Genomic DNA, 27658 nt, shown 5'->3' with positions numbered 1-27658 from the left:
TATGCACACTTCAGAATCTCCCCGGTAGTAGTAGGTCTTCTGGTACTTTTTGTCTACTATTTTATGAGTACTGTGAATTTGGAGATATTTATTTTGTCACATACTGTTTATCATCTACTATATAGTTGGGAAGTGTGTGATTTCAGATGCAGCCATAATCTTCAGGAACGCTCGATAATGACATACATGTTTAAAATACTGGTAGGAACAGGATTGAGCAACCCTGATGTAAATAACGACACTATTTTGTCTTTAGACAAACTATTCTTTTAAAGTTTGTTAAGCTACAGACAGCTGAGAATACATGTCACTGGCATCATAAAAAAAATATAGTGGAAAAATACTTTAATTGATGATCATTGTTTTTTAGCATTCATAACATTTGGCCATGGTTTTTAGCATTCATCTGAAACAAATCAAATTCAACTTATATTAAATAGACTGTCTTGTATTTAAATTTTAACATAGCAAATGTCTCATTGTTTAAAAGTAATGTGCAAAATAGGCAGCATTAAGTACAGCTCAAGCATTAAAAACATTAACAAACAAAAATGAAAGAAGGTTATATACACAGCTATTTAGATAAATAAAGTCTGGCAGTTAAGTTGAAATGGTAGACTCTTAGTGCTTTAGCTGAGACTCATAATACCAGTATCTTTCAGTCTTGTTAGCTGTAGAATGTTATTAATATTATTACTATTTTAAATAAAATAATTCTAATAACAAATGCACATAAAATATGGTTTGAAATATTTCATTCAAGTTGTTGAAAGTCATGCTCAAAAAATATACCAATGTGGCTTCAAGATTGTACTGACAAATTCCATGACTGTGTAAGATCTTACGTTATTATTATAAGAACACAGTTTTGCTAACCACACATGAATTATGTTACATTTTAAGATGTTATTATATTTTTGCTCATATGTTAGTTCCATTTTCATATTGTTTTAACGCTATTGCGTTGGCGTAGATCATGTCTGAGTTTTCATAGAGAGACTCTGACTGAGCCACGACTTTGGGTTTCAGAGAATCCATGATGCACTGGTGCAGGAACACGTACTGAGACTGTAAGAGACAGAGAGGAGAAGCATAAGACACTTGAAGAGGGTGAAAGGTGTCTACCATACAGGGATACACATCTCCAAGTGTTAATATTATTGTCCTTATACCAAAGTTTTTAAATGGCCTTCAAAACTAAATAAAAAGAAGCATGCCTTGAGAACATTTGTAAATTAAAGCCTGGTTTCACAGACAAGGCTTAGATTAAGCCAGGATTAGGCCTTATTTAAATTAGAACATTTAAGTAGCTTTTATAAACGGGCCATAGAAAAATAGAAAAACATTACTGGTGTGTGATTCTTGAGACAAAACAATGGCACTGACATATTTTAAGATAAAATGTTGCTTTCAAGTTACTTTCAGTTAAAACAGCTCAAACATGCATTTTAGTCTGGGACTATAGGCTTAAACCTTGTCTGTGAAACCAGGCAATTTATTGTATTTTGCTATAAATTCTAAGAGCTGCTGTCAAGTTGTAAAACTTAAGTGGTACTTCAACACTGGCAAAACGGGCTTTCAATAAAACTTGTCTGCCTATGCAGTAGAAAACAGGTGTTATTTTGTTATCTTTTTCTGGAAATCATTGCTACCTGATTAGCAATGCTACCTTCCGTTTTGACAAATAGGAAGGAAAACTTCAACACCCATAATGCATGTTGTTATCCAAGGCCACTACCCACCAGTCTGCTATATGCTTAGCATGCTTATAGAGTCAAATACCACCTTGCTTTAGTAGGAAATACTTCTTAGCAAACTTTTATTCATAATGGTGTCGACTTGTAGTGTTCCCGGGTGCAGGAATTTAAAGACGTTTAGCGGGACTCGGAGGGGGTTACTTTTGGTTTCCAGTGAAGGATCCAGCGCGTTGTAGGCAGTGGCTGTAAAGAATCGTTAATATGGAGAGAACGTTGTGACGGAAAATCTGAATAACCTCCGTGTTTGTACTTAACATTTCGAACTGGATGACTACGAACACAACATAATGTTATACCAAATTACGCTTACAGGTAAGAAATCAGTTGCCACAGTGTTCCCATTTTTAACATATTGCTTAAAGAGTATACATAGTACAATACAACTTTTGGAGATAAACTTACTCTTTTTTGTTAATAACCCATATTAATCCAACTGCCCATGGACAGTGATACAAAAATTTAGCTAAATCTAGTTTTAACAAAGCCCTGCCGGACTTTTGCTGACAAATAAATGTGAATCTCTCAGTCCAGGTAACACAGAGAACGAGTAAACATTGTTCATTTACATACCGACATTGTAACCATACAAAGCGAGTTGTAAATTGACAAAGTTACTCTTTAATTTTAGCGTTTTACCTGAATTGCCTGTCTTGACCAATTTTTGTCTATATTTTTCATTTAAGCCTAGTTACATTTATTTTATTGCTATTTAAATTGCTGTTTTCATTTCATGTTGCATAGTTATTGAATATTGTGTTATACAGCTGCTGAACTTTACTCATTGAAATGAGTGCTGGAAAGGCCACTTTTGATGACGTAAAAAACAAAAAGCCAAAATTTTATATCCCAAAATATTAGTATACTAAATATTAGTATATTAACCTTCTTAAAAAAAAGTTTAAGTAGCTAGTTAAGTAGTTGTCGTCGTAATAATTGTAGCATTATTTCATGATATACAGATAAAAATATACAATCACCAAAATTTGTATTTATTTTTTTAAGGTAAAATTCAGGTGTCCACAGCAGCTATTTTTTTAAATGGTTAAGTTTCTATAAATTGCTTTTTCTAAAGTTTTGTTTTACAGATGTTTGAATCCTCCAGGAAAAAGTAAGCCATAACGCAAATAAATTCATCATTATCATAATCACCACTACACTAATAATAACACCCAGACCCAATTCTATGCCAGATTGCCAATAAACCCCTCCTATCGCAATCAATTTTACCATCATGGATTGAAACAGTGTTACCTCAGTTTGCACCATAAGTGGCCGGCAGAGTCTCATTTGCTGGACGAACGCTGCAATACCCACTGCCTTTTCTCTGTCCAGCTGCTGCAGGAGAACGTCCAGTGCGATCAGTGTACCTGTCCGGCCCACTCCAGCACTTGAGGAAGACAAGGACGATAAACATTTGCTTTATGTGGTTTGTTTAATAATGCTGTCAGCTCTCTGAATCAGTGTGACTCATTATTAGTGTCAAGTTAAAGAGTTAGTTCACCCAAAAATGGGTTCAGAACACAAATTAAGATATTTTTGATGAAATCTGTGAGCGGTCTCACTCCTTCATAGGCTGCTATAGGTAATTGCATTTCGGCCCAGTAAAGACATTGATAAATAGTCCAAGTGACCACAGTGGCTCAAGCTTAAGTTTATCAAGCAACGAGAATAATTTTTGTGCGCAAAACAAACAAAATTAACGACTTTATTCAACTATAATTTTCTTCCATGTAGGCCTCTGACATGAGTTCACGAGAGCCCCACGACACATGCGCGAGAACTGAGATGATGCAGATGGGTCTCGATGTAGTGTTTAAAATGGTTCTTAAGTGTGCATTTCCTGGATGTCCGAATCGTGAGAAACCAACGAGAAAGCGTAAAAGTGCCTTACCAAAGCCACAATATGAATGGCTTACCTGAGTGTCATCTTCTCAGTTCTCGCGCATGCATCATGGCGAGGCCCACACAGAAGAACATGAATAGTTGAATAAAGTCGTTATTTTTGCCTGTTTTTTGCGCACAAAAAGTATTCTCGTCACTTGATAAACTTAAGATTGAGCCATGTGGTCACTTGGACAATATTTACAATGTTTTTACTAACTTTTCTGGGCCAGCAGATGCAATTACCTAGCAGCCTATGAAGGAGTGAAACAGCTCTAAGATTTCATCAAAAATATCTTAATTTGTGTTCTGAAGATGAACGAAGGTCTTGCGAGGTTGGAACAACATGAGGGTGAGTAATTACCGACAGAATTTTCATTTTAGGGTAAACTAACCCTTTAATGTTTGAGTTGGGTTTTAAAGTTAGTGGTCACCTGCAGTGTACGACTGTTGGCCCTGCAGTGTAGGAATTCTCCATGTGCTGACGGACACGTCCTCTGAACATGATCAGCTCATCTGTGCCAAAGGGAACGCCATGATCTGGCCACGCTGTGAAGTGGAAGTGCTTCACTGTTCGTGTCTCAGAGGTGCTTTTCTGTTACAAACAAAGAAATTGACATAAATAGATTGTCTAAAGGTTACCTGACCATGGATGCCTTCTGTTATTCATAAGTTAAAGGGCTAATATAACAAGGTGAATGTGATTTTACCAAGTACAACGTGTTCCTTGATCAACATCTTTGTTGATCCTGGAACAACATTTCAATCAGCCAATCAGATGTCAAGTTTAGGCTTACAACCAGGGTTAGGTGCTTCTACATCAGTGTTATTCACCTATCGTTTACCTCTGATTTTGAGGATAAATTATGGGTAGGGATAGGGTTAGGACTAAGTGGAAACCTTGACAAGTTTGTGAAATCACATTCATCCACATTTACACATCAATGATGTCTATTTGGTAAACAGAAACTTGTCCTACCCATTCAGACTGAGTAAAAATGAGAAATCAGAATACTATTATTATTCCTAAACCAGGAGAACTAAAAAGAAGAGTAAAATATGGTAAAGTCTGTCGAAGCTATTGCTATTTCTGACTGTGTGCAGATCCTACTGAAGGCTCCTAAAAAACGAGCGCATCATTTTTCTCTCGTGAGCATTTTGTTTTTAACAAGATCCCTAAACATACCAGTTTTAGCAGCACAGTTTAGCTTAGATGTGTTAGCTAAAATCTGTCTAAATGATAGACTAAATAGACTAAGACTAGACATGTGATCATGCATTTACTCATCATTATTTCCATTACACGAGAGTAGATGTTAAAACTTCATGCTGATTTGTACTCGGCTTTCGCCAAGATAATCACCAACTAAGACGTAGCTTTACAGTAACCTATGCTTCTCCATCCATTTACGCTTCTTTCCATCTAGTGACGTGAATCTGTCTGGTGTTAATACAGTGTATTGCGCGTCAGCACACACAACGGCTGCAACCACAGTGCGGTCCCCCATAACAACCCTCTGGATTGAGCGGAGAAGGGAACATCTCTAGGGTCTTCAAGTGGGCACCTTCCGTCCTCAATGTTTCGTCGACTAGGCCACGACACCTCAAGAGGGCTCGACAGTGACTCTGGCGTCCCAGAGTCACCCCCCTCCGTCCCCCACTCAACTCAGCCCAGCTTACTGACCTTTACTTCCCTCTTGCTGCTGAGACCTAACCACAATCTCACAATCTCTCCGCAACCCAACCATACGCGCCAACCCGTTTGACTAAGGCTGTCGAGCCCCAATGGTGCATTAATATGCAGCTTCAGTGGCAACGGTTCCGTATGGCATACCACCTACCACAAAACACAATATCTGCCCAACCACCCGTCATTCACGCAATATACACAGGAACGTAATGACTGTAAATACTATACAACCTATACAAATAAACCAACAGTTGCTGCTGAGACCTAACCACAATCTCACCGCAACCCAACCATACGCGCCAACCCGTTTGACTAAGGCTGTCGAGCCCCACTGGTGCGTTAATATGCAGTTTCAGTGGCAACGGTTCCGTATGGCATACCACCTACCACAAAACACAATATCTGCCCAACCACCCGTCATTCACGCAATATATACAGGAACGTAATGACTGTAAATAATATACAACCTATACCAATAAACCAACAGTTGCTGCTGAGACCTAACCACAATCTCACAATCTCTCCGCAACCCAACCATACGCGCCAACCCGTTTGACTAAGGCTGTCGAGCCCCACTGGTGCGTTAATATGCAGTTTCAGTGGCAACGGTTCCGTATGGCATACCACCTACCGCAAAACACAATATCTGCCCAACCACCCGTCATTCACGCAATATACACAGGAACGTAATGACTGTAAATACTATACAACCTATACAAATAAACCAACAGACCTTTCAAGTTTTCAAGAATTCTACGAAACCGTAGCATGGCGGCCTGTACACAGCCAGCTAGAATCTTTCCGTCTCAACCACAGCCAGTTGCTGCTCCTTTCTGCTGCTTCAGATAAGTTCTTTACTGTACGACGCAACTCTTGGCCACTGAATCCGACGTCTCTGAGGAACCGGGTTGTAGAGTGTGCCACAAAACCACGACAACCCACTTCCACTGGATAAACCTGGACTCTCCATCCTCGCTGTTCTGCTTCAGTGGCCAGATGAGCATACCGCAGTTTCTTCCTCTCATATGCCTCATCTACCGCATCCTCCCATGGCACTGTTAACTCTATCAGTTGAACAATGCGTGCTGATCCAGACCACAAAACAATATCTGGCCGTAGGTTAGTGGTGGCAATCTCAGGTGGAAAAATAAGCCGTTGATCAAGATCAACCAGCATCTTCCAGTCCCTAGCAGCTTCCAGTTGTCCTGGGCGAGAATTGGTGTTAGCACCTTTTCTTGGTGGTTGCTCGCCTGGGCGGAGGAATATTGTCTTCTGCGTGTAATGTTTTGCTAGAACAGGCGGCAATGTATTGGTCATACTACGCTTGCCTTCCAATGCTAAAGCCAAACATCGCAATACTTGGTCATGGCGCCAAGTAAACCGACCCTGGCTAAGAGCCACCTTACATCCTGTCAAAATGTGCCTTAATGTGGCAGGTGATGAACACAAAGGACAAGATGGATCCTCTCCTACCCAGAGGTTTAGGTTTGGCGGTGATGGGAGAACATCATATGTTGACCTAATAAGGAAACTGATCCTACTCTCTTCCATTGACCAAAGGTCTTGCCAGCCCATTTTGCGTTGTTCCACACTCTCCCATCTCATCCACTCTCCCTGCTTGGCCTGGGAAATGGCCTTTATACATCTCATCCTCTCCTCCTGCTTTCGCACCTCGTTGACTACCAGCTTCCTCCTTTGGGCTGGGCCTGCCTTGTGCCATTTAGGAGGAGCTAAACTGAGCCCAAAACCCCCTCTTCCATGCTGTACCTGTCCCACGATATCCCCAATTTGAAGGTCAGCCTTTGCCTCTACTACAGATTTCTTTGCTGACCACTTTCTACCAGTTTTTACCACAGGGGCTGTCTCCCTTACACATTTGTCACGTGACTCTGCTAAAGTCATTTCCAGTCTGACCTTGGCACACTTAAACTCCTCGGTTAAAGCAGAGACTGGCAGCTGCAATACTCCTTTACTATAAAGTCCCACTCTGCTGAGGCAGCGTGGAACTCCCAACCATTTCCTGATGTATGAACTTATTAACGCTTCCAGCTTATCCACTGTTGTCAAAGAAACCTCATACACAGTCAGTGGCCACAGCAACCTTGGCAGTAGACCAAACTGAAAGCACCAGAGTTTCAGTTTGCCTGGTAGAGCACAGCTGTTTATGCTCTTCAACCCTTCCACTGCTTGTCGTCTAACTTCTCCCACTCGAACTGTGTCCTTTAGATCCCCATCGTACCATCTCCCTAGACTCTTCACTGGCTTCTGAGAAACTGTTGGTATTGCCTCACCATTAATGAAGAATGTTTTATCTACTACCTTGCCTTTAATTATGGAGATGCTCCTTGATTTAGAGGGCTTAAATTGCATTCGTGCCCATTCAATATTATCTGTTAACTTCCCCAATAACCGATTAGTGCAGGCTACCTTTGTAGTCATGGTTGTCATGTCATCCATGTATGCTCTGATTGGTGGTAGTCGCATCCCAGAAGCCAAGCGCTCTCCTCCTACTACCCATTTTGATGCCCTAATGATTACTTCCATTGCCATGGTAAAAGCCAGTGGAGAAATGGTGCATCCTGCCATTATTCCAACCTCTAAGCATTGCCATGTAGTGCTGAATTCTGGAGTTGAGAAACTAAATTGCAAATCTCCAAAATAGGCTTTCACTAAATTTGTTATCGACATCGGTACCCTGAAAAAATCAAATGATGCCCAAAGAAGCTCATGTGGCACTGAACCATATGCATTAGCCAAATCCAGGAATGTCACGTGGAGCTCCTTCCTCTCCTTTTTAGCTGATTGAATTCGTTGCCAGATAACACTGATGTGTTCTAAGCATCCTGAGAATCCTGGAATGCCCGCTTTTTGAACTGAAGTGTCAATGAAGCCATTCTTTAATAGGTAGGTTGACAATCTCTGAGCAATAATGCTGAAGAAAATCTTTCCTTCGACGTTTAATAGTGAAATAGGGCGAAACTGACTGATGCTTGTAGCATCTTTTTCTTTGGGTATAAAGACTCCCCCTGCTCTGCGCCATGCTCTAGGTACAACATGCTTTTCCCAAGCCACTTTTATCAATTTCCACAGAATTCGTAGAACTCCTGAAGCACTCTTGTACACTCTGTACGGAACTCCATTAGGCCCTGGAGATGATGAAGCCCTTGCCTTTCTCACAACCTGCTCTATCTCTTTCCACTTAGGTGCACAGACCTCCATCTTACTTGCACAAAAACAGATCCAGTTATCCTCAAAATGAATAAAAACAGTGAAATGCAAACTCAATTTAACGCAAACCTTGAATAAATAAATATTAAAATATATTAAAATATGTCAGTGCCGTTGTTTTGTCTTAAGATGCACACCATGCAAGTTTATAAAAGCTACTTAAATGTCCTAATTTAACTAAAGCCAGGTGTATTACTTTTAAAAGAAACTTTCCCCAACACTGACGAAGAATGGGGGGGTTGTTAAATCTGACGTCACAGTTCACCGTGTCTGGGTCTAAACGCTCTATCAGATCCAAACAAGCAGTGCTAATATACACGCACGGTCTATACATGGACCAAGGAAAAGAATTCAATATGTCACGTGGATATTCACCCAACAGCAAACCAGCAGAGGGAAAAGTGCTGATGCTTATATTACATGTGAAGGGGGTGTTTCTAAAAGGTGTGAAATAATAAAAAAATGGGCAGGGTCAGAGAGAATTTAGATTCAATTTTTTTTACTAAAACTAAATTACAAATGTTTTGGCCCTCCAGAAAAAACTAATATCATAATTAATGCTGAAAACTTCTGCACTGTTTTCATTTTTCATCGGTGATGGTTGAGGAGATTCCCCCTTCCATATGTAAAGTGTTTTGAGTACCCAGAAAATTATTATTTTATTGTCACAATAAAGAGCGATCGAAATATCTCACATTTTTGACATTAAATTCTCGCAGAGTGCAACTTTGAGCTTTATCCTCTGATTTCACAGTCACAACCAGGTTTCCATAGAGACACGGCGAGTTGTCCAGTGGCCAGTACTGCTCACACTTGACCTAGAGGAGTTATATCAGAAAGAAAAAAAAGATTTAAAAAATAACTGCACCAGGTGCAAATGGCAAATCTGCTGTAGTGTTGAAAACTATAGAAAGTTTAAATCCAGACCACTCTGAGTGAAACACTGTATTGTTACACATAATTGGATTAAAAATGCTAAACAAACATTGCATTAAACTTGATGCAACAAGAATGTAGCATATTACTGTTCACTATATGATGTACAGTTTCATATACCTTTAAAAAAATGGTTGTATACTACTGTAAGCAGTGTTCTGAACATAACCTTACCTTTCCATTCTCAGTGCAGTTGGTTACCATGACGATGGCCTGTGACCTTTTCTGCCACACCATTCTCCAGAAGTCATTGATGGTGGATGGCAGCGGACCTTGAGCAGCGATGTACTGTTTGCTTGCATTACCGTATCCCTGATATAACACATACACATCATAAACAAACCTCAGTCCACCAGGGGCATTTTACAGCTGATGTTAACTAGTATATATATTGTACAACTTACAGGCATGTAGTTGGCATTAATATAATCACAATCATCTTCATCCTCTACAGTGAGATGCACTCTGGAGGAGTCATCTAAAGAGAGAGAGAGGATAAAAAACTTCCAAGACAGAAAAACTGTGTGTGTGTGTGTGTGTGTGTGTGTGTGTGTGTGTGTGTGTGTGTGTGTGTGTGTGTGTGTGTGTGTGTGTGTGTGTGTGTGTTTGTGTGTTTGTGTGCGTGTGCGTGCGTTTGTGTGTGCGTTTGTGTGTGTGTGTGTGTGTGTGTGTGTGTGTGTGTGTGTGTGTGTGTGTGTGTGTGTGTGTGTGTGTGGTCCTAGTTCGTTAAATGCCCTCACAAACTCCAAAGATAGTAATACCAATATTTTTTTACCTTGTGGGGACTTTTTTTTTTGGTCCCATGAGGAAAACAGCTTATAAATCATATTAAATAATATTATTTTGCAAATATAAAAGTGCAAATGTTTTCTGTGTTGTGTTTATGGAGGGTTATGGGATGGAATAGTGCCCATGAAAGTGCATTACTCATTTGTTACTGTGTAGTTATTCATTAATGATGGAACAGTGTTATCAATATACTGTTCATACATTATAAAATTCATTATGTCTATGGAAAGTTCCCATAAAATGTGTGTGTGTGTGCTTGTTTATATGATTTATAAGGACACATATTTGTACAATGACATGGGTATTACACTGTTATTACAATGTAAATGTGGTTTATGAGGACATCATATTAAATATGGCTTAAATACATACTAAACAATGTTTTATGAAATATTTAAAAATGCAAAGCGTTTCTGTGATGGGTAGGTTTAGGAGTTGGGTTAGTGTAGGGGGATAGAATATACAGTTTGTGTGTGTGCGTGTGTGTGCGCGTGCGTGCGTGCGTGCGTGCGTGCGTGTGTGTGTGTGTTGTGAAACACTCACAAGGTAAAACATTTGAAAATCGGTTTTTGTCCTTGTTTTCAGGCAGAGTAGCCGCAGAACTTGACTGTTCTATACCCACTGAACTCAAGTCCTGTTAAAAACATGTCCAATAAAAACATACTCAACAAACACTGTAAATTTTCTAAATGAACTTGATGATTCTTACATGTAAGCAGAAATACATTCTCAGTATTTGAATACTTTGCAACAGCAATTACAAAAAATGCTACTCTTATATTTCATATTTGCTAACCCTACCTCATATTCCTCACTGAAACCTCTATTCTCATCACAACTCATGTTTCGAAAATGTTCAGGAAATTTATCCATGGGAATCGGTCTGAAAAACATTTCACAATTGTTTGTTATCATACTATAATAACATCATATACAGTGGCCCCAAAAGCACGTAGACACTTATTGCACACTTAAAATAAAAAAAGTCTGATTGAAATTGCATTAGATGATAAAATATTCATTACATTAAGTTGTGGACATCATTGAAATCCATTGTATGGAGAGAAAGAAAAATATCCCTTTAAATATCCCTTTAAGTGTGGCTTAATTGTCCAAAAGACCCAACCCCCCCACACACACATGCACATTTTCCTAAATAGAAGTGTTACACATACTTGTAGTTTCGTTTAGTCACTTTTGGCTCCACTGGTGGTTTGTGACTTCTAAAGATGAGAAAAGTCATTAGAGATAAAACTAATACAGTCAAAAACTAATATAACTAATATAAATCAAAATCATACTTAATACACTTTGTAGAACCGTAGCGGAGCCATAAATAGACTGCAGCACAAATAATGATGACCAACAGGAAAAACACAAGGACACCTGCTATAACGCCTGCAGAACACAGACAGAAACAAACAGTGCACATGTCAATACGGTCAACTATGTGACAGCTTAATATCTCAAAGATTTAAAGGAATATTGCAGGTTAAATACAAGGCGAAGCTCTATTCAACTGAAGCCTGACGGGGTTTAAAAAGGCAGAAATGAGATAAAAATGGAAAGTCAAAATCTTGACATTGTATGTCATAATATTGCCCTTTTAAGTCATAATTGACTTTAATCTGGCTTTATAATAATTTTGAGTGTCAATTTATATTTTTTAAATCATTATTTCAATATTTTTAGTTATAATTTCAACTTTGTATGTCATCGTTTTGATTTAGTGTAAATTTCGACTTAAATCATAATTTATTTTTTATCTAATTATTTTAATTTAGTATGTCAATTTCGACTTGTCATAATTTTGACTTTTTAAATAATTTTCTCTGTTAAAAAACTCTGACTTTCTATGGCAATCTCAACATTTTGTCATAATTATGTCAATTCAGTTTTTTGAATAAAATAAATATTCATAATTATGTCATAATTTTCAATATTATGTCATCATTTAGAATATAATAGCTAATTTTTCAATTTGTGACTTGCCATCATTTTGACTTTAAATCATAATTTACATTTTTTATCTCATAATTAAAGAAAATTAATCTCATAATTTTGACTTTTAAGTCATATTTTCAATTTAGTATGTCATAATTATGACTTGGTATGATATAATTTTGACTTTTTGTCATAATTATGACTTTCCAGAGCATGATTTTTGTTTTCTTATGTGGTGGAAAAGGGCTTTCACACAAGCATCACACAAGTAACTTATCATAAGCATTTTAAGGAGTCACTTTCAAATATTTTATTATGGAGTCTATAGTTAATCGATAAGATTGTCACACTCACATATTAAAAAATAAAGAAAGAAAAGAATGATTGATTATTTGTCCACATGTGCAAACTTGTTTCATCAATGAAGGATGAAGAACCTAGAACCTAGAGATATAGCTCTACTGATTTATATGCCATCATAAAGTTTTTATGGTCATGTTCAGTCAGAAGAGAGTTCTTTACATTTGATAAAACAGCATCTTTCTCCATTTAATACAAATTTACAAGAGGAGCTCAAAGTCTCCTCAGCACTGCCATCACAAATGTCAAGAAATGGTTTGACTTCTTGGTATCATGAACTACTGTAGCATTTATTAATCTTGCTGAATGTTAATATTAGGCTACTTCCTATTCCTCTTTTTGTTTTGACTGATTCTCTGAGAAGATAAACCTGCTCAACTGATCCTAATGCTGCTGATTTTCACATATCATTCAGAAGCTCTGATTGATATATTTATGAACACTCACTTAATTAAAGTTTCTGTTGTTGTTGTTGTTGTTGTTGTTGTTGTTGCATAACCCACACTCTTCAGCTGTCAAATGACTGACATTGTCAGTTTATGATACTTAATGCATTAATTAGTGTTCTGCGCTAAATTACTATGGGTAGGGTAGGTTTAAAATAAGTACTGTGTAAAAGCATGTATGTACACAATAAGTGCATTCTATCAAAAGATTAATTTAAATGTTAGTACATAGTAGTTAAAGAAACGTATAAAGTGGGGCCTCTAAGTCTTCTGAAGTCACATGATAGCAACTGTGTGAAAAATATGCCAAAATTTAAGTCATTATTCAGTGAAAATTCCATTTGAGCTCATGACAGTCAGAATGATATCATACGGGATTGGAACATGAGGGTGAGTAATAATGACAGAATATTCATTTTAGATGAACTATTCCTTTTAGTTGTATTTAAACATATTTAGACCTTATTTTACCTGTTGGATCAGTTTGACATTTGAGTGATTCTATTTCACTCTTCATGGCTCCAGAGAATGATGTCGCTGTCACTGTGTACCATTGGGCAGCTTGCAGGTTCTTTACCTCCTGTCTAGTTGATGTGCTTGAACTAATATTGAAACTTTGTTTAGCAACGTCCACCTGCACCACATCCACAACTCCATATGGACGAACCCAAACTACAGCCAGACCATATCCTCCAGAAAAATGTTCACAGCGAAGATTAAGTACACTATTTGGAACTAGTTTGAAAGAGAAACAGAAGGATAGTAAAACAAAGACATTATACCGAATATCAGCCAGTCTTCGGCACAGTCCAAAACAGAGCATGTAAACTCACCTAACGTCAGGAGATGTGAGCACTGTAGGAGTCTCACTGAGTCCAATTCATACCACAGTGAGACATTGTAGGTGTCTCCAGGAGTAAGCTCTTGCAGATTCGCCCTGTTGTTTACTACAGGGAGAGTTTTAACATTGCCGGTTGTGTTTTCAGCTGTTACATCAGTGCTTCCATTCACGTGAGCAGCTATCGATGAATTGGTGACGTCCCACTTAAAGGACACACAGTCAATGGCTGCAGAAACACAAAAACATATGAACGCTGACTTCAAACTCAGCCGGAGTCTTTATCTTGGGGTCTTAAAAAGATGTTTTAAAATTCAATTGAATATGCACAAAAAAAGCAATATCATTAACTAACAATGAGCAATACATGTATTATTCTTTATTAACCTCAGTCAAAAAAAATTGTTCATTGTTAGATCATGTGAGCTCAGGGCCATTAAATCATATTAACAAATATGTATTTTTTATTTTAATATTGTATTAGTAAATGTTGAAATTAACAAACTAAGATTAATAAATGCTTTATTAAACCTTATCGTAAAGTGTTACCAAAATATTGTATATGGAGTTCAAGCATTTATAACCACACAAGTCATTTCCATGACTAGCAAGCTTCACTCAATTGTAACTCGTTATTTGCTTTTCAAATAAGTAGATAAATCTATCAAAAGTAATACTATCAAAACTTACTGGTGATGCTCTTGATGAGGGACCCATTTCTGAGACCATTCACCGCAGTGAAGAGAGTAAAATTGTATTTTGTCCCTGGTGTGAGGGTTGAGTAAATATGTGTAATCTCATTTCCCTCAGAAGATCCATTGTAAAATGTCTCACTTAGATGACTTTCTTGAAAAATGTAGTTGTAGATGTTGTTTTTGTTCAACTTATTCCATGTGATATTCAACTGTGTCTGTGATCGAGTGACTTTGACTTCAGTTACGCGAGATAGACCTGTGAAGAGATACATTTTCCACAAGAGTTGGTAGTTATTAATATAAATACTGTAGAACATAAGGCACATTCCTCTCAAATCCATCACTGATAATTTGGTACGTGGCAGGGTTGTGCACCATTCAGTATTGAGTTGAGAATCTGAATTTGAACTGAGGCAAACCAGATGAAGAATTGCAATACAAAATGGAATTTTATTTCATAATTAAAAATTAATGAAATTGAAAGAACTTTACAAAACTGCTGTCAGATCAATATGTAATTATTTACAAGTCTTGTCTTGGACAAATGAAATATCTCTGTTGTGTTGATTGTCTTTAAATTGCATTTAAAGTAAATTTCAATTTCGAAATCATGTCAAACTCAAAAGCCAAATCATGAATTGAATGCATTGCCCAACCCTGGTAATGTGGTCGTCCATTATTAGTATCATTTACTTACTCGTGGTGTGATTGAAGTTGTATCCAGTACTTCTCACATCGAAAAACTCAGTGTATAGAGTGAAGCTGTAGTTTGTTGCAGGACTCAAATCAGATATATGACATTTAACCTCATTCCCTTCTGCAATGATATTTATGTTTTCAATTGATGTGTTGCTGCTTTCAAGAGAATAGTTGTATGCTTTGTTGCTCGTGTTCCATTTTAAGATCACGTCAGTGTCATTGAAATGCACTACTATTGGTGGATTTGCAATATTAGATGGCACTGAAACAAAAGCAGATACAGTATAGTGAGATTTGTCAGGTGTAGTTAAAAACACACAAATCCAAATAGAATCAAGAGTTTTTTTTAATAAACAGGGAGACTATGCAGGAGAATCAGAACAGCAACTACACAATAACACAACAAGGCAGAACAAACAACTAGGGTTTAACTACACAGGGAGAGTTAATAAACCAGAAAAGAAACAGGTGTGGGATTAATCAGAAACTAATGACCAAAACAGGTAAAACAGGAGCAGGGAAAACGAAACCAAAACACAATGAACCTAAACAGGCAAAAGCTTAAACCCAAACGTGTTTACGCCAAACCACCTCTAACATATTTAGCTGGGCCTTCCGGCAAAAAACTATGGCTTGTTTAAGAAGGAGAAATATTTAAGAAAGTGCACATATTTTTACATTTACATTTAGCTGACGCTTTTATCCAAAGCGACTTACAATTGCTAGATATGTCAGAGGTCGCACGCCTCTGGAGCAACTAGGGGTTAAGTGTCTTGCTCAGGGACACATTGGTGTCTCACAGTGGTTTCGAACCCGTGTCTCTCACACCAAAGGCATGTGTCTTATCCACTGCGCCATCACCACCTATTTTATGTTGTAGATATTTTATTTTATTCAAATTTATGTTGTAATAAATTATTTTTATTATTATTTAATCACAATATTTGTCTACATTATTTTTTACACATATAGAAATATGTTTTTATTTAATTGTGCTCATATTTGCTTTTTTAGTACATTTGTTATTAATGGTCAGTATTTGTCATATGATTTACCTTTTATTGAAATCTTTATTTTCTGAAAATGAAAACTACTTTGAAAAATCACATACCCATTTAAGAAATAATCAGTATCGCTTTCGAAATTGGTATCGTTATAATTGCAACAAAAAGTATCGTAGCGATATCGCCCTTTCCTAATTGTGTTTCACACTATTGTTTGCTTTTTAGGTTTACTTTTTTTTTTAATCTTACATCTTGTGTTGTGTAAATAATGATCAATGCATTATTTTACTGTCATATGTGTTGCCGATGTCCCGATGGTGTGCGTGTGTGTGCGTGTGTGTGTGTGTGTGTGTGTGTGTGTGTGTGTGTGTGTGTGTGTGTGTAGACCATCTATAGACACATATTTGTATAATGACATGGGTATTACCAACGTATTCTCATCCCACGGCGTCATATACTGACGCTTTTGCCAAAGCGTCTACATCCGACGCACATGGCACCCTTTAGCGTCAATATAACACGCTTCGGTTATGGGTAGGTTTAGGTCTGGGGTAGTGTTAGGGTTAGACCACTAGGAGGCGCCATATATCTGCGTATCATATTGACGCTAAAGGGTGCCATGTGCGTTGGATATTGACGCTTTGGCAAAAGCGTCAGTATATGACGCCTTGGGGTGAGAACGGGCTGGTATTACACTGTTATTACAATGTAAATGTGGTTTATGAGGACATCATAATAAATATGGCTTAACATACTAAACAATGTTTTATAAATACAAAGGGTTTCTGTGATGGGTAGGTATGTGTGCGTGTGTGTGTGTGTCTTAACCCCAGTGAAGGGTAGGTTTAGGGGCAGGGTAAGGGGTTGGTCATTCGTAAGAATTTATGTGAATTGGGGAACTCGTAAAATATGAACGAATTGCCGTGAGATGGGGTTGGAAAGGCTACTTCTGATCAGGGGCCCGTTGCATAAACTGCTAAGACTCTTATAAGTTAGTCATCAAATTTTTCAGAATTTTTCATTTTTATTGCATAATGTTCATAACTTTAAGTCAGTTAAATAAAAGTCAATGTTGGTCTTATTTGATAACGAAAAGTAAGACTGACTACTACCCCTCGATAGGCTAACTGCTAGCTGGTCATACTAGTTCTTATGACTCAGGGCCCTATCATACCCCCGGTGCAATGCAGCGAAAGGCGTGACGCAGTAGTTTTTTGCTAGTTTCAGCCCGACGCAGTTATCATTTTCACGTCCTGTGCCACATTATTTAAAGAGCAAATGTATTTGCGCCCATTTGTGTGCCCATGGGCGTGCTGGTCTGAAAATGAGGTGTGTTCAGGCACATTGTTGGCGCGTTGCTATTTTGAGGCAACTGAAATAGACTGCGGTTTTAATAGACTGATTTGTTGTTAGGGCGCATTGAGCCTAATATGAGCCTAGGCAGGTGCACAAAGCGCATACATTATGCTTATTACACACACAGCTGGACACAAACATGCCAAATATTAAAAATAAAATGATTACAATGTAAAAAGATTTTTATTGTGTACATAAAGATATGGTGAAATCCGGCTTGTCCCGTAGATGGTCACTTTAACCTCGTGCACGAGCAGATCCGTTTCCTCTCTGGAGACGCGTTCAGTTTTTCCGCTTGCAAATTCCGCCATATAAATAGCGAATCCGCCATGGTGCGAGCGCAACTGGCCTTTAAAGGGATTGGGAGATGAAACTCTGGTTGGTTTATTTCACGTTACTTCCGAAACACACTCATTACTCATTAAGAGAATAGGGACAACCCTTTTTGGCCCGCCGACCATTTTTCCCATCGTTAAACTAGCAAAAGTAGATTCGGACACCCAAAGTGCACTTGTGCCATGCGCCGTAGACCATGCGCTTAGATTCTTAAAATAGGGCTTGCAGTCTTAACAAAATGGCTCCGTTTATGCAACTAGCCGAAGCTTGGCCATCCCACTCACAATTGGCGTTTGTGTCTTTTTTTTATCTTGACAAGAATTGAGTTTATGTAGACAACAATCTCTTTAAGACCACAACACACGGGAGACTCTTCTGGTGCTCACACAAACTTCAAACAAATTAACAAATTAAACAAGAGCGCGAAAAAAAAAAAACACAGGTGCAGAGGGAGCCTTTGACAGGTGGGAAATTATTGACAGTAAAAATTCAGCAAGGTTACATATTGTATTAAGAATTGAATCCTAATTCAGAATCTGAGATAAATGTCAGAGGCAGTTGTTTTGTCTCACACAGACTTTGGTGTCCAGATGAATTGAGACTCACCGGTTACATTGGAGAAGTTGTATCCACTGCTCTTCACATCTTCAAACACAGTATAGAGTGTAAATGAGTATTCAGTCCCTGGAGACAGAGACGTGACCGTATGTTCCACTAAAGAATCAGTTTGTGATACATATATTGGAGGCCCGTCTTTATTCCAGTATTTCAGCTCATAAGTGTAATCGTCACGGTTGTTGACTTTTTCCCATTTTAATATTATATCAGACTCATTCCGATCGAAGACCGTAACACTCTCAACATTAGATGGAACTGAAAAAGAAAGAAACAGAAATTGGCTAAATCACATCTACAAATGTATGAATGTTTTTGCATTATAAAAAAAAATCAAGAAATCAAAATTTATTTTAAAGAAAGACTGAACAAGCACATCTTTCATATCACATTAGATAATAGAACCACTTTGTATTTGTTCTGAATTACTGTGAGAGCCTGTGTGAAGATAGTGCAGAGAAAACCTCTAGCAACATTTGAGTACAACATGCGACTGATTCCCAAATCTGAACCACTGTACATTGCAAATGCAATATTGTCAATAATTGATGTTCTCACAAACAAGCAGTGCTTATTTATCTATATTCCTTATGTACATGCATTGTTATGACACATTCACTTTTGAGAATTGTATTAACAATTAACTCAAATAAAATTTTAGCTTTTAAATGCTAGAATGTTAATATTTATATAAGGTTTATAGTCTTTTTTTTTTTTACAGCTGGTTTTTGAAAGCTTCGTTCAAACGGATTTAAAGTGTTTTAGTTGTCATCTTAATTTGTTAACTATTTCAGTTAAAAAATATATTTAGTGCAGTCCTATTTTATGTTTTTTATTTGTATTATTTTACTCTGTTTTTCTCTGTTGTCACTGTCAGAAATGCTGCAGGTGCGTAAAAATTTGATCTGAATCCAGGTTCTGTTGTTGATCTGTATGCTGCCGTTTGCACGTTAAAATAAACCCTTTGATAAATAAAATAAAATGTTTGTATTTTTAACTGGTCACAGATACGAATCAATTTCATTTTTATTTAATGCCAATTCAACATTTTAATCTTATTAGTTAACGGTAATAATCGATCAACTAACGCCGGTTATCGGTCGGGAAAATTAACCGAAATGAGCATCCTTAATTTGTGTATTTATTTATTTTGTATTATTTCTTCCCGAAGCTCATAAAATAAATTTGGGTCGCACATAAATTGACAGGGTCGGTCGGAATTTTTTTTATGCCTTACCAACCTGTTTACACAGATTGAAAAAACATGTTGTTTGGCAAATGAAACATTCAATTTAAAGTGGTTTTCGTGTTGCGGTTGCTTTATAATAAATATTGCCTTGAATTGAGTATATCATTCAGTCTCATTATTTAGTTGGTTGAAATAATATACTTTCCCCCCACTTTTACTATTTAACTCTTAATAAACTTTTGCCAAAGCTTTTTAGTAAATGGACAGATTTAACAACTGGTTAATCTGATTCACCACAAAAGGAGCAACTGAGGTAAATCTCAAACTTTTGCACGTAATGGTTTGCTTGAGAATTGTTTACTTGAGGGTAATACTTGTGGATTCTTTAGAAAGAAATCTTTTACTTTGTTGGTTAAAATATGTGAAAGCATTCATCCTTTCTTTAAAAATAAGGAAAGCAAAACATATAGGTAATTGCTGAAAATATATTATTTTCCATATAATATTTGTGTGGGGGGAGGGGTTATTACAAAGTAATACACAAAGTAGCCTACATTCAGAATTACAATAATATATAAAAAAAGAAAATAATTTATAAAATAATTTAAAGACTTTAAAGCTGTCCTGTTATCCGAATGGTTTTCTTAATAGGCTATTTATTCTGATTATATGTTGAAAAATAAAAAAATAGGTTTGGTTTTACACTATATTTGCATATATGTATTTGATATTTAGTGAAAAATGTTTAGACTTCAGTTGTCTCGCAAGTCCGACAACAAAATGAATCCAGCCCTTTGAAAGATTCAGCTCGAAGGCCGGTCAGCGCCCTCTGGAGGGAGACACCATATCGCATCCTTGCATGTAATGTGGACTGATAGGCTTGTGTGCATTTAATAATAATAATAATAATAATAATAATAATAATAATATAATAATAATAATGATAATATTAATAATAATAATAATAATAAATTGAATTTTTATAGCGCTTTTCTCGAACTCAAAGTCGCTTTACAGGGCAGGTGAATAAGCAAGAGAAAAAAAAGAAAAAGGCAAAAAGAGAGAAAAAAAAGAAAAAAGAAAAAGGCACAAAAAAAAAAAAAAAAAAAAAACAGGCACATATAGGGATGGGAGGGGCGTGGGGCTACGGATAGGCAGAGGTGAAGAGATGGGTCTTGAGGCGGGACTGGAAGATGGTGAGGGACTCAGAGGTGCGGATCTCATGGGGGAGGGAGTTCCAGAGCCTGGGAGCTGCCCTGGAAAAGGCTCTCCCCAAAACTGCGGAGCTTGGACTTGTGGATGCAGAGGAGACCGGCTGAGGTGGATCTGAGGGACCGTGAGGGTTGATAGGGGGAGAGGAGGTCAGTGAGGTATGAGGGGGCCAGGTGGTGGATGGCTTTGTAGGTAAGGACCAGGATTTTGTATGTGATCCGGTGGGAAATAGGGAGCCAGTGTAGTTTTTTTAGGACTGGAGTGATGTGGTGCCAGGATTTGGAGCGGGTGATGAGTCGGGCGGCTGCATTCTGGACCAGTTGGAGTCTTTTTATGTAGTTTGAGCTAATACCAAGGAGTAGTGAGTTGCAATAGTCCAGTCGTGAGGAGATGAAGGCGTGAATGAGTCTTTCAGCAGCAGAGGTGTGAGTGAGGATCTGATTTTGGCGACGTTGCGGAGGTGAAAGAAGGAGGTTTTAATGACATGACAGATGTGAGGTTCAAGGGAGAGGGTTGAATCAAAAACCACGCCGAGGTTGCGGGCCTGGGGGGATGGGGAGACAATGGTGTCATCAATGGTGAGAGTGATGTTATTGGTTTTGCTGAGAGTGGATTTGGAGCCTATGAGGAGGAATTCTGTTTTATTGCTATTGAGTTTGAGGAAGTTATGTTGCATCCAGGTTTTAATAGCTGACAGACAGGAGTTGATATGGGAGAGGGGAGGATTGTGGGGGGATTTGGTGCTGAGGTAGATCTGAGTGTCATCGGCATAACAGTGGAAATTCAGTTTGAAGTGACGAAGTATCTGACCAAGGGGGAGGATGTAAATGATGAAGAGGAGGGGGCCGAGTACGGATCCTTGGGGAACGCCTTGGGTGACTGTGGCTGTTGCAGAGGTGTGATTATGAAGAGAGATGAAGTGGGATCTGTTGGAAAGGTAGGAACGGAGCCAGCTGAGTGCAATACCTTCGATACCAAGGTCTTTGAGTCTGGTGAGCAGGATGTTATGGCTCACGGTATCGAAGGCTGCACTCAGGTCGAGAAGAATAAGGATGTTGAGGGAACCAGTGTCAGCGGAGGTGAGGAGGTCATTAAGGACTTTGAGGAGAGCAGTTTCTGTGCTGTGGAGGGGGCGAAAACCAGATTGGAGAGGTTCAAATTGGTTATTGGCATGAAGATGGGTTTGTAATTGTAAAGCGACTATACGTTCCAGGGTTTTAGACAGAAAGGGGAGGGTGGAAATTGGGCGGTAGTTGTTGAGGGAAGAGGGATCCAGACCAGGTTTTTTGAGGATAGGGGTGACAGCGACAGTTTTGAAAGCAGAGGGAACAGTTCCAAGGGACAATGAGGAATTGAAGAGGTTAGTGAGGTAGGGGCAAAGGACGGGGAGGCAGGACTTCAGGAGTGGAGTAGGGAGGGAGTCAAGTGAGCAGGTAGTCGGTTTGGAAGAGCTGATGAGTTTAGAGATTTCAAGAGTGGTGACCAAATTAAACTGGGAGAGGAGGCAGTGTGGAGAAGGGGGAGAGAGGTCAGGAGGGATGGGGGGAAAAGGGCCCGTGATAGGTGCTGGAGTAGATACTGGAAGGTCGGATGCAGGGGATAGAGATTGATAAATGATATTGATTTTATCAGCGAAAAAGTGAAGGAATGAGTTGCAGAGATCCGGAGTAGAGGTAAGGAAGGTGTTGGTCCGAGGCTGGATGAGGTTGTTCAATGTGGAGAAGAGGGTTCTGGGGTTTAGACAGGGGTTGGTGAGGATGGTGCAGAGGTAGGCAGATTTGGCGGCAATGAGGGCATCTTTGTAGGCAATGAGGTGGAGTTTATAGGCTTCATGGTGGACTGTGAGAGATGATTTTTTTGTCAGGCGTTCAAGTTGGCGTCCAGTTTGTTTCATTTTCCGGAGTGCAGGTGTGTACCAGGGTGACGAGTTGTTAAAAGTGACAGTTTTTGTTTTGAGGGGGGCCAGAGTGTTAAGGGAGGTACACAAAACAGAGTTGAGGTGGTTTGTGAGATCATCAGGTGAGGTGAGGGTTGAGTCCATGTGGAGAGTGGTGGAGAGCAGGTCAGAGAGATGATGGGGATCAATTGATTTAAGGTTGCGGAAGGTGATTTCTCTGAGGAGGCGGGGGCGGGGGGTTGGAGACGGAATGGTGAACCGTATCAGTTTGTGATCAGAGAGGGGAAAGAGGCATGGATGGAGGTTGAGCACTGGTTGGTTAGTGGAGCAGACCAGATCGAGGATGTGTCCTTTTTCATGGGTGGGGAATGTGACATGTTGGGTGAGAGTAAAGTTGTCCAATAAAATTGTGAATTCTGATGACAGCTTGCAGGTGGAGGAGTCTATGTGGATGTTTAGGTCACCGAGTAGTAGCAGGCGTGGAGAGAGAGATGAAGCTAGTGTGAGGAGTTCAGTTAAATCAGAGAGGAAGGAGGGATTTGGTTTAGGTGGCCGGTAAATGAGGATAACTGTCATGGAGGAAAGAGCTTTGAAGACGAGATATTCAAATGATGATACTGAAGGGAGGGTGAGTTCAGTGATCCGGAAGTTCTGATTATAAATAACGGCGAGGCCACCTCCACGGCGGGAAGGGCGGGGTTTGCAGATGTAATTGTAGCCAGTGGGGGATGCAAGGTTGAGGGAGAAGAAGTCATTGGGTTGTTGCCAAGTTTCGGTGAGCAGAAGGAAATCCAGCGTGTTGTCAAGGATTAATTCATGGAGGGCAGGGGCTTTATTGTTAAGGGATCGGGTGTTGAGGAGGGCAAAGTTGGCATGGTGAGAGGGTGGTGAGATGGGGGCAGGCTGGAAAGATCTGAGGTTGTCCCGATTAGCAGTGCGAGTGAGGGGGTAATGCAGTTGAGAAGGGACAGTGAGTGGATTTACAAGTGAATGGAGAATAGGTATATGTGAAGTATGAATAGCACTGTAGTCCAGTTCGGGTTTTCTGTGCAGCCAGTCGGTGCGCTCAGCTCTATGTGATCCAGCGGGGGAAGCGTTCCGATGACGTGGCAGAGGTGCGACAGAGCGTGCAGGTGACCAGATGGATGGAATGGATTGTCCGTGTTGGAAGTAAACAAACTTGCGGCGAAAACTTCTGTGGATGTAACGGGGTCGGCGTAGAAGTCCGAGCTGTTTGATGACTGGGATGCAGGATGGAATTGAGTAGTTGATCAGTTCGACCAGTTGCAGAGTTGAATATTTGAACATGATGCCGAGCGGAGGGACTGAGAGCTCCGTGATAGCAGTTAGTGATGGACTAGGAACACAGAAATGGATGACTGATGTAAGTGCCGAAATGATCCATGGCATGACAGGAGGAGATGAAAGCAATTGGTGGAGGTTGCCTGTGAGAAAGAGGTAGGCAATCGGGTTAGCCGCTATTGCAGCTAGAATTAGAATTAGCAGGCACGCGTTAATGAACGCGGGCAGCCAGCAAGCGGCTAACCGACGAGGCGACAGTCCGGTCGAGGTGCCCAAGCGGCTTCGGGAACCAGCTGTGAGGCTGTCCAGAGGAAGGGTTACAGTGAACATAAACAAAACAGAAACACAAGAAGGAATAGCAGACAGAGAAGCGGCGAACAAACAGCGCCAGCGTCCTCTCACGTCCGCGACGAAGAAAATCTGGATCGCGGGAGACGAAAAAAAAAAAAAAAAAAAAAAAAGTGCATTTGTGAATCAAGGCCATGGAACAAGTCTCAAAAGTCACGTGATTTGCTGTGCATGGAATTACAGGTACAGATAAAGCATTTGTGGATTGTGAGCAAAGCAGTGTGAGTAAGGACGACAATGCATGATTGCTGCGTGTGTGGATCTCTCCCGTGCATCTGTGGATTGCTTTGTGTGTGTGTGTGTATCTCTCGCGTGCATGTGTGGATTGCTGTGTGTGAGTGGATCTCTTGCCTGCATTTGTGGATTGCTATGTGTGTGTGTGGATCTGTCACGTGCATTTGTGGATTGATTTGCATGTGTGGATCTCTCCCGTGCATCTTTGGATTGCTTTGTGTGTGTGTGTGTGTGTGTGTGTGTGTGTGTGTGTGTGTGTGTGTGTGTGTGTGTGTGTGTGTGTGTGTGGGTGGATCTCTCACCTGCTTTTGTGGATTGATTTGCGTGTGTGGATCTCTCGCGTGCATCTGTGGATTGGTTTGCATCTATGGATTGATTTGCGTGTGTGTATCTCTGGTATGCATCTGTGGATTGATTTGCGTGTGTGGATCTCTCGCGTGCATCTGTCGATTGGTTTGCGTGTGTGGATCTCTGGTGTGCATTTGTGGATTGATTTGCGTGTGTGGATCTCTGGTATGCATCTGTGGATTGGTTTGCCTGTGTGGATCTCTGGTGTGCATCTGTGGATTGGTTTGCCTGTGTGGATCTCTCCCGTGCATCTGTGGATTGGTTTGCGTGTGTGGATCTCTGGTATGCATCTGTGGATTGGTTTGCGTGTGTGGATCTCTGGTGTGCAACTGTGGATTGGTTTGCGTGTGTGGATCTCTGGTGTGCATCTGTGGATTGGTTTGCGTGTGTGGATCTCTGGTATGCATCTGTGGATTGGTTTGCGTGTGTGGATCTCTGGTGTGCATCTGTGGATTGGTTTGCCTGTGTGGATCTCTCCCGTGCATCTGTGGATTGGTTTGTGTGTGTGGATCTCTCGCGTGCATTTGTGGATTGGTGCGTGCGCATTTGGATCTCTCGTGTGCATTTGTGGATTGGTGCGCGCGCATGCGGATCTCTCGCGTGTATTTGTGGAAGGTTTAGAGACTGTTTTCACTCCATACAGTTGTTTTGTCTGTCACACAGAGTTTGGTCTTTGAGACAGACCAGATGTATTGAGACTCACCGGTTACATTGGAGAAGTTGTATCCACTGCTCTTCACATCTTCAAACACAGTATAGAGTGTAAATGAGTATTCAGTCCCTGGAGACAGAGACGTGACCGTATGTTCCACTAAAGAATCAGTTTGTGATACATATATTGGAGGCCCGTCTTTATTCCAGTATTTCAGCTCATAAGTGTAATCGTCACGGTTGTTGACTTTTTCCCATTTTAATATTATATCAGACTCATTCCGATCGAAGACCGTAACACTCTCAACATTAGATGGAACTGAAAAAGAAAGAAACAGAAATTGGCTAAATCACATCTACAAATGTATGAATGTTTTTGCATTATAAAAAAAAAAATCAAGAAATCAAAATTTATTTTAAAGAAAGACTGAACAAGCACATCTTTCATATCACATTAGATAATAGAACCACTTTGTATTTGTTCTGAATTACTGTGAGAGCCTGTGTGAAGATAGTGCAGAGAAAACCTCTAGCAACATTTGAGTACAACATGCGACTGATTCCCAAATCTGAACCACTGTACATTGCAAATGCAATATTGTCAATAATTGATGTTCTCACAAACAAGCAGTGCTTATTTATCTATATTCCTTATGTACATGCATTGTTATGACACATTCACTTTTGAGAATTGTATTAACAATTAACTCAAATAAAATTTTTGCTTTTAAATGCTAGAATGTTAATATTTATATAAGGTTTATAGTCTTTTTTTTTTACAGCTGGTTTTTAAAAGCTTCGTTCAAACGGATTTAAAGTGTTTTAGTTGTCATCTTAATTTGTTAACTATTTCAGTTAAAAAATATATTTAGTGCAGTCCTATTTTATGTTTTTTATTTGTATTATTTTACTCTGTTTTTCTCTGTTGTCACTGTCAGAAATGCTGCAGGTGCGTAAAAATTTGATCTGAATCCAGGTTCTGTTGTTGATCTGTATGCTGCCGTTTGCACGTTAAAATAAACCCTTTGATAAATAAAATAAAATGTTTGTATTTTTAACTGGTCACAGATACGAATCAATTTTATTTTTATTTAATGCCAATTCAACATCTTAATCTTATTAGTTAACGGTAATAATCGATCAACTAACGCCGGTTATCGGTCGGGAAAATTAACCGAAATGAGCATCCTTAATTTGTGTATTTATTTATTTTGTATTATTTCTTCCCCAAGCTCATAAAATAAATTTGGGTCGCACATAAATTGACAGGGTCGGTCGGAATTTTTTTTATGCCTTACCAACCTGTTTACACAGATTGAAAAAACATGTTGTTTGGCAAATGAAACATTCAATTTAAAGTGGTTTTCGTGTTGTGGTTGCTTTATAATAAATATTGCCTTGAATTGAGTATATCATTCAGTCTCATTATTTAGTTGGTTGAAATAATATACTTTCCCCCCACTTTTACTATTTAACTCCTAATAAACTTTTGCCAAAGCTTTTTAGTAAATGGACAGATTTAACAACTGGTTTATCTGATTCACCACAAAAGGAGCAACTGAGGTAAATCTCAAACTTTTGCACGTAATGGTTTGCTTGAGAATTGTTTACTTGAGGGTAATACTTGTGGATTCTTTAGAAAGAAATCTTTTACTTTGTTGGTTAAAATATGTGAAAGCATTCATCCTTTCTTTAAAAATAAGGAAAGCAAAACATATAGGTAATTGCTGAAAATATATTATTTTCCATTTAATATTTGTGTGGGGGGAGGGGTTATTACAAAGTAATACACAAAGTAGCCTACATTCAGAATTACAATAATATATAAAAAAAGAAAATAATTTATAAAATAATTTAAAGACTTTAAAGCTGTCCTGTTATCCGAATGGTTTTCTTAATAGGC

At 39.0% G+C, this 27658-nt stretch overlaps 1 protein-coding gene across 2 annotated transcripts in view; it reads right to left on the bottom strand.

The window, feature by feature from the left end:
• Positions 1-328: 328 nt before the first annotated feature.
• Positions 329-27658, bottom strand: part of LOC143751641 (receptor-type tyrosine-protein phosphatase H-like) — a 38211-nt gene continuing 10881 nt past the window's right edge. The window contains exons 4-19 of one of the 2 annotated variants that reach the window (XM_077244261.1): positions 25808-26074; positions 18566-18832; positions 15262-15525; positions 14560-14820; positions 13865-14098; positions 13503-13766; positions 11583-11679; positions 11457-11504; positions 11083-11164; positions 10825-10915; positions 9897-9970; positions 9667-9804; positions 9252-9374; positions 4073-4233; positions 3009-3144; positions 329-1068 (exon numbers count right to left, since the gene is read on the bottom strand). In XM_077244261.1, coding sequence (XP_077100376.1) covers positions 922-1068; positions 3009-3144; positions 4073-4233; positions 9252-9374; positions 9667-9804; positions 9897-9970; positions 10825-10915; positions 11083-11164; positions 11457-11504; positions 11583-11679; positions 13503-13766; positions 13865-14098; positions 14560-14820; positions 15262-15525; positions 18566-18832; positions 25808-26074 — 2654 coding nt within the window. In that variant the 3' untranslated portion in view covers positions 329-921. Of the gene's footprint in view, positions 1069-3008; positions 3145-4072; positions 4234-9251; positions 9375-9666; positions 9805-9896; positions 9971-10824; positions 10916-11082; positions 11165-11456; positions 11505-11582; positions 11680-13502; positions 13767-13864; positions 14099-14559; positions 14821-15261; positions 15526-18565; positions 18833-25058; positions 26075-27658 lie in introns of both variants that reach the window. The other variant, XM_077244262.1, reaches the window with a different exon arrangement.

This window comes from Siphateles boraxobius, unplaced genomic scaffold, assembly GCF_051911475.1.
Source record: "Siphateles boraxobius isolate OS27281-9 unplaced genomic scaffold, OSU_SipBor_1 26, whole genome shotgun sequence".
In the NCBI taxonomy this organism is placed as follows: Eukaryota; Metazoa; Chordata; class Actinopteri; order Cypriniformes; family Leuciscidae; genus Siphateles; species Siphateles boraxobius.
The sequence above is the reverse complement of the archived record's forward strand: the minus strand, read 5'-3'. Positions and strand labels throughout refer to the sequence as shown.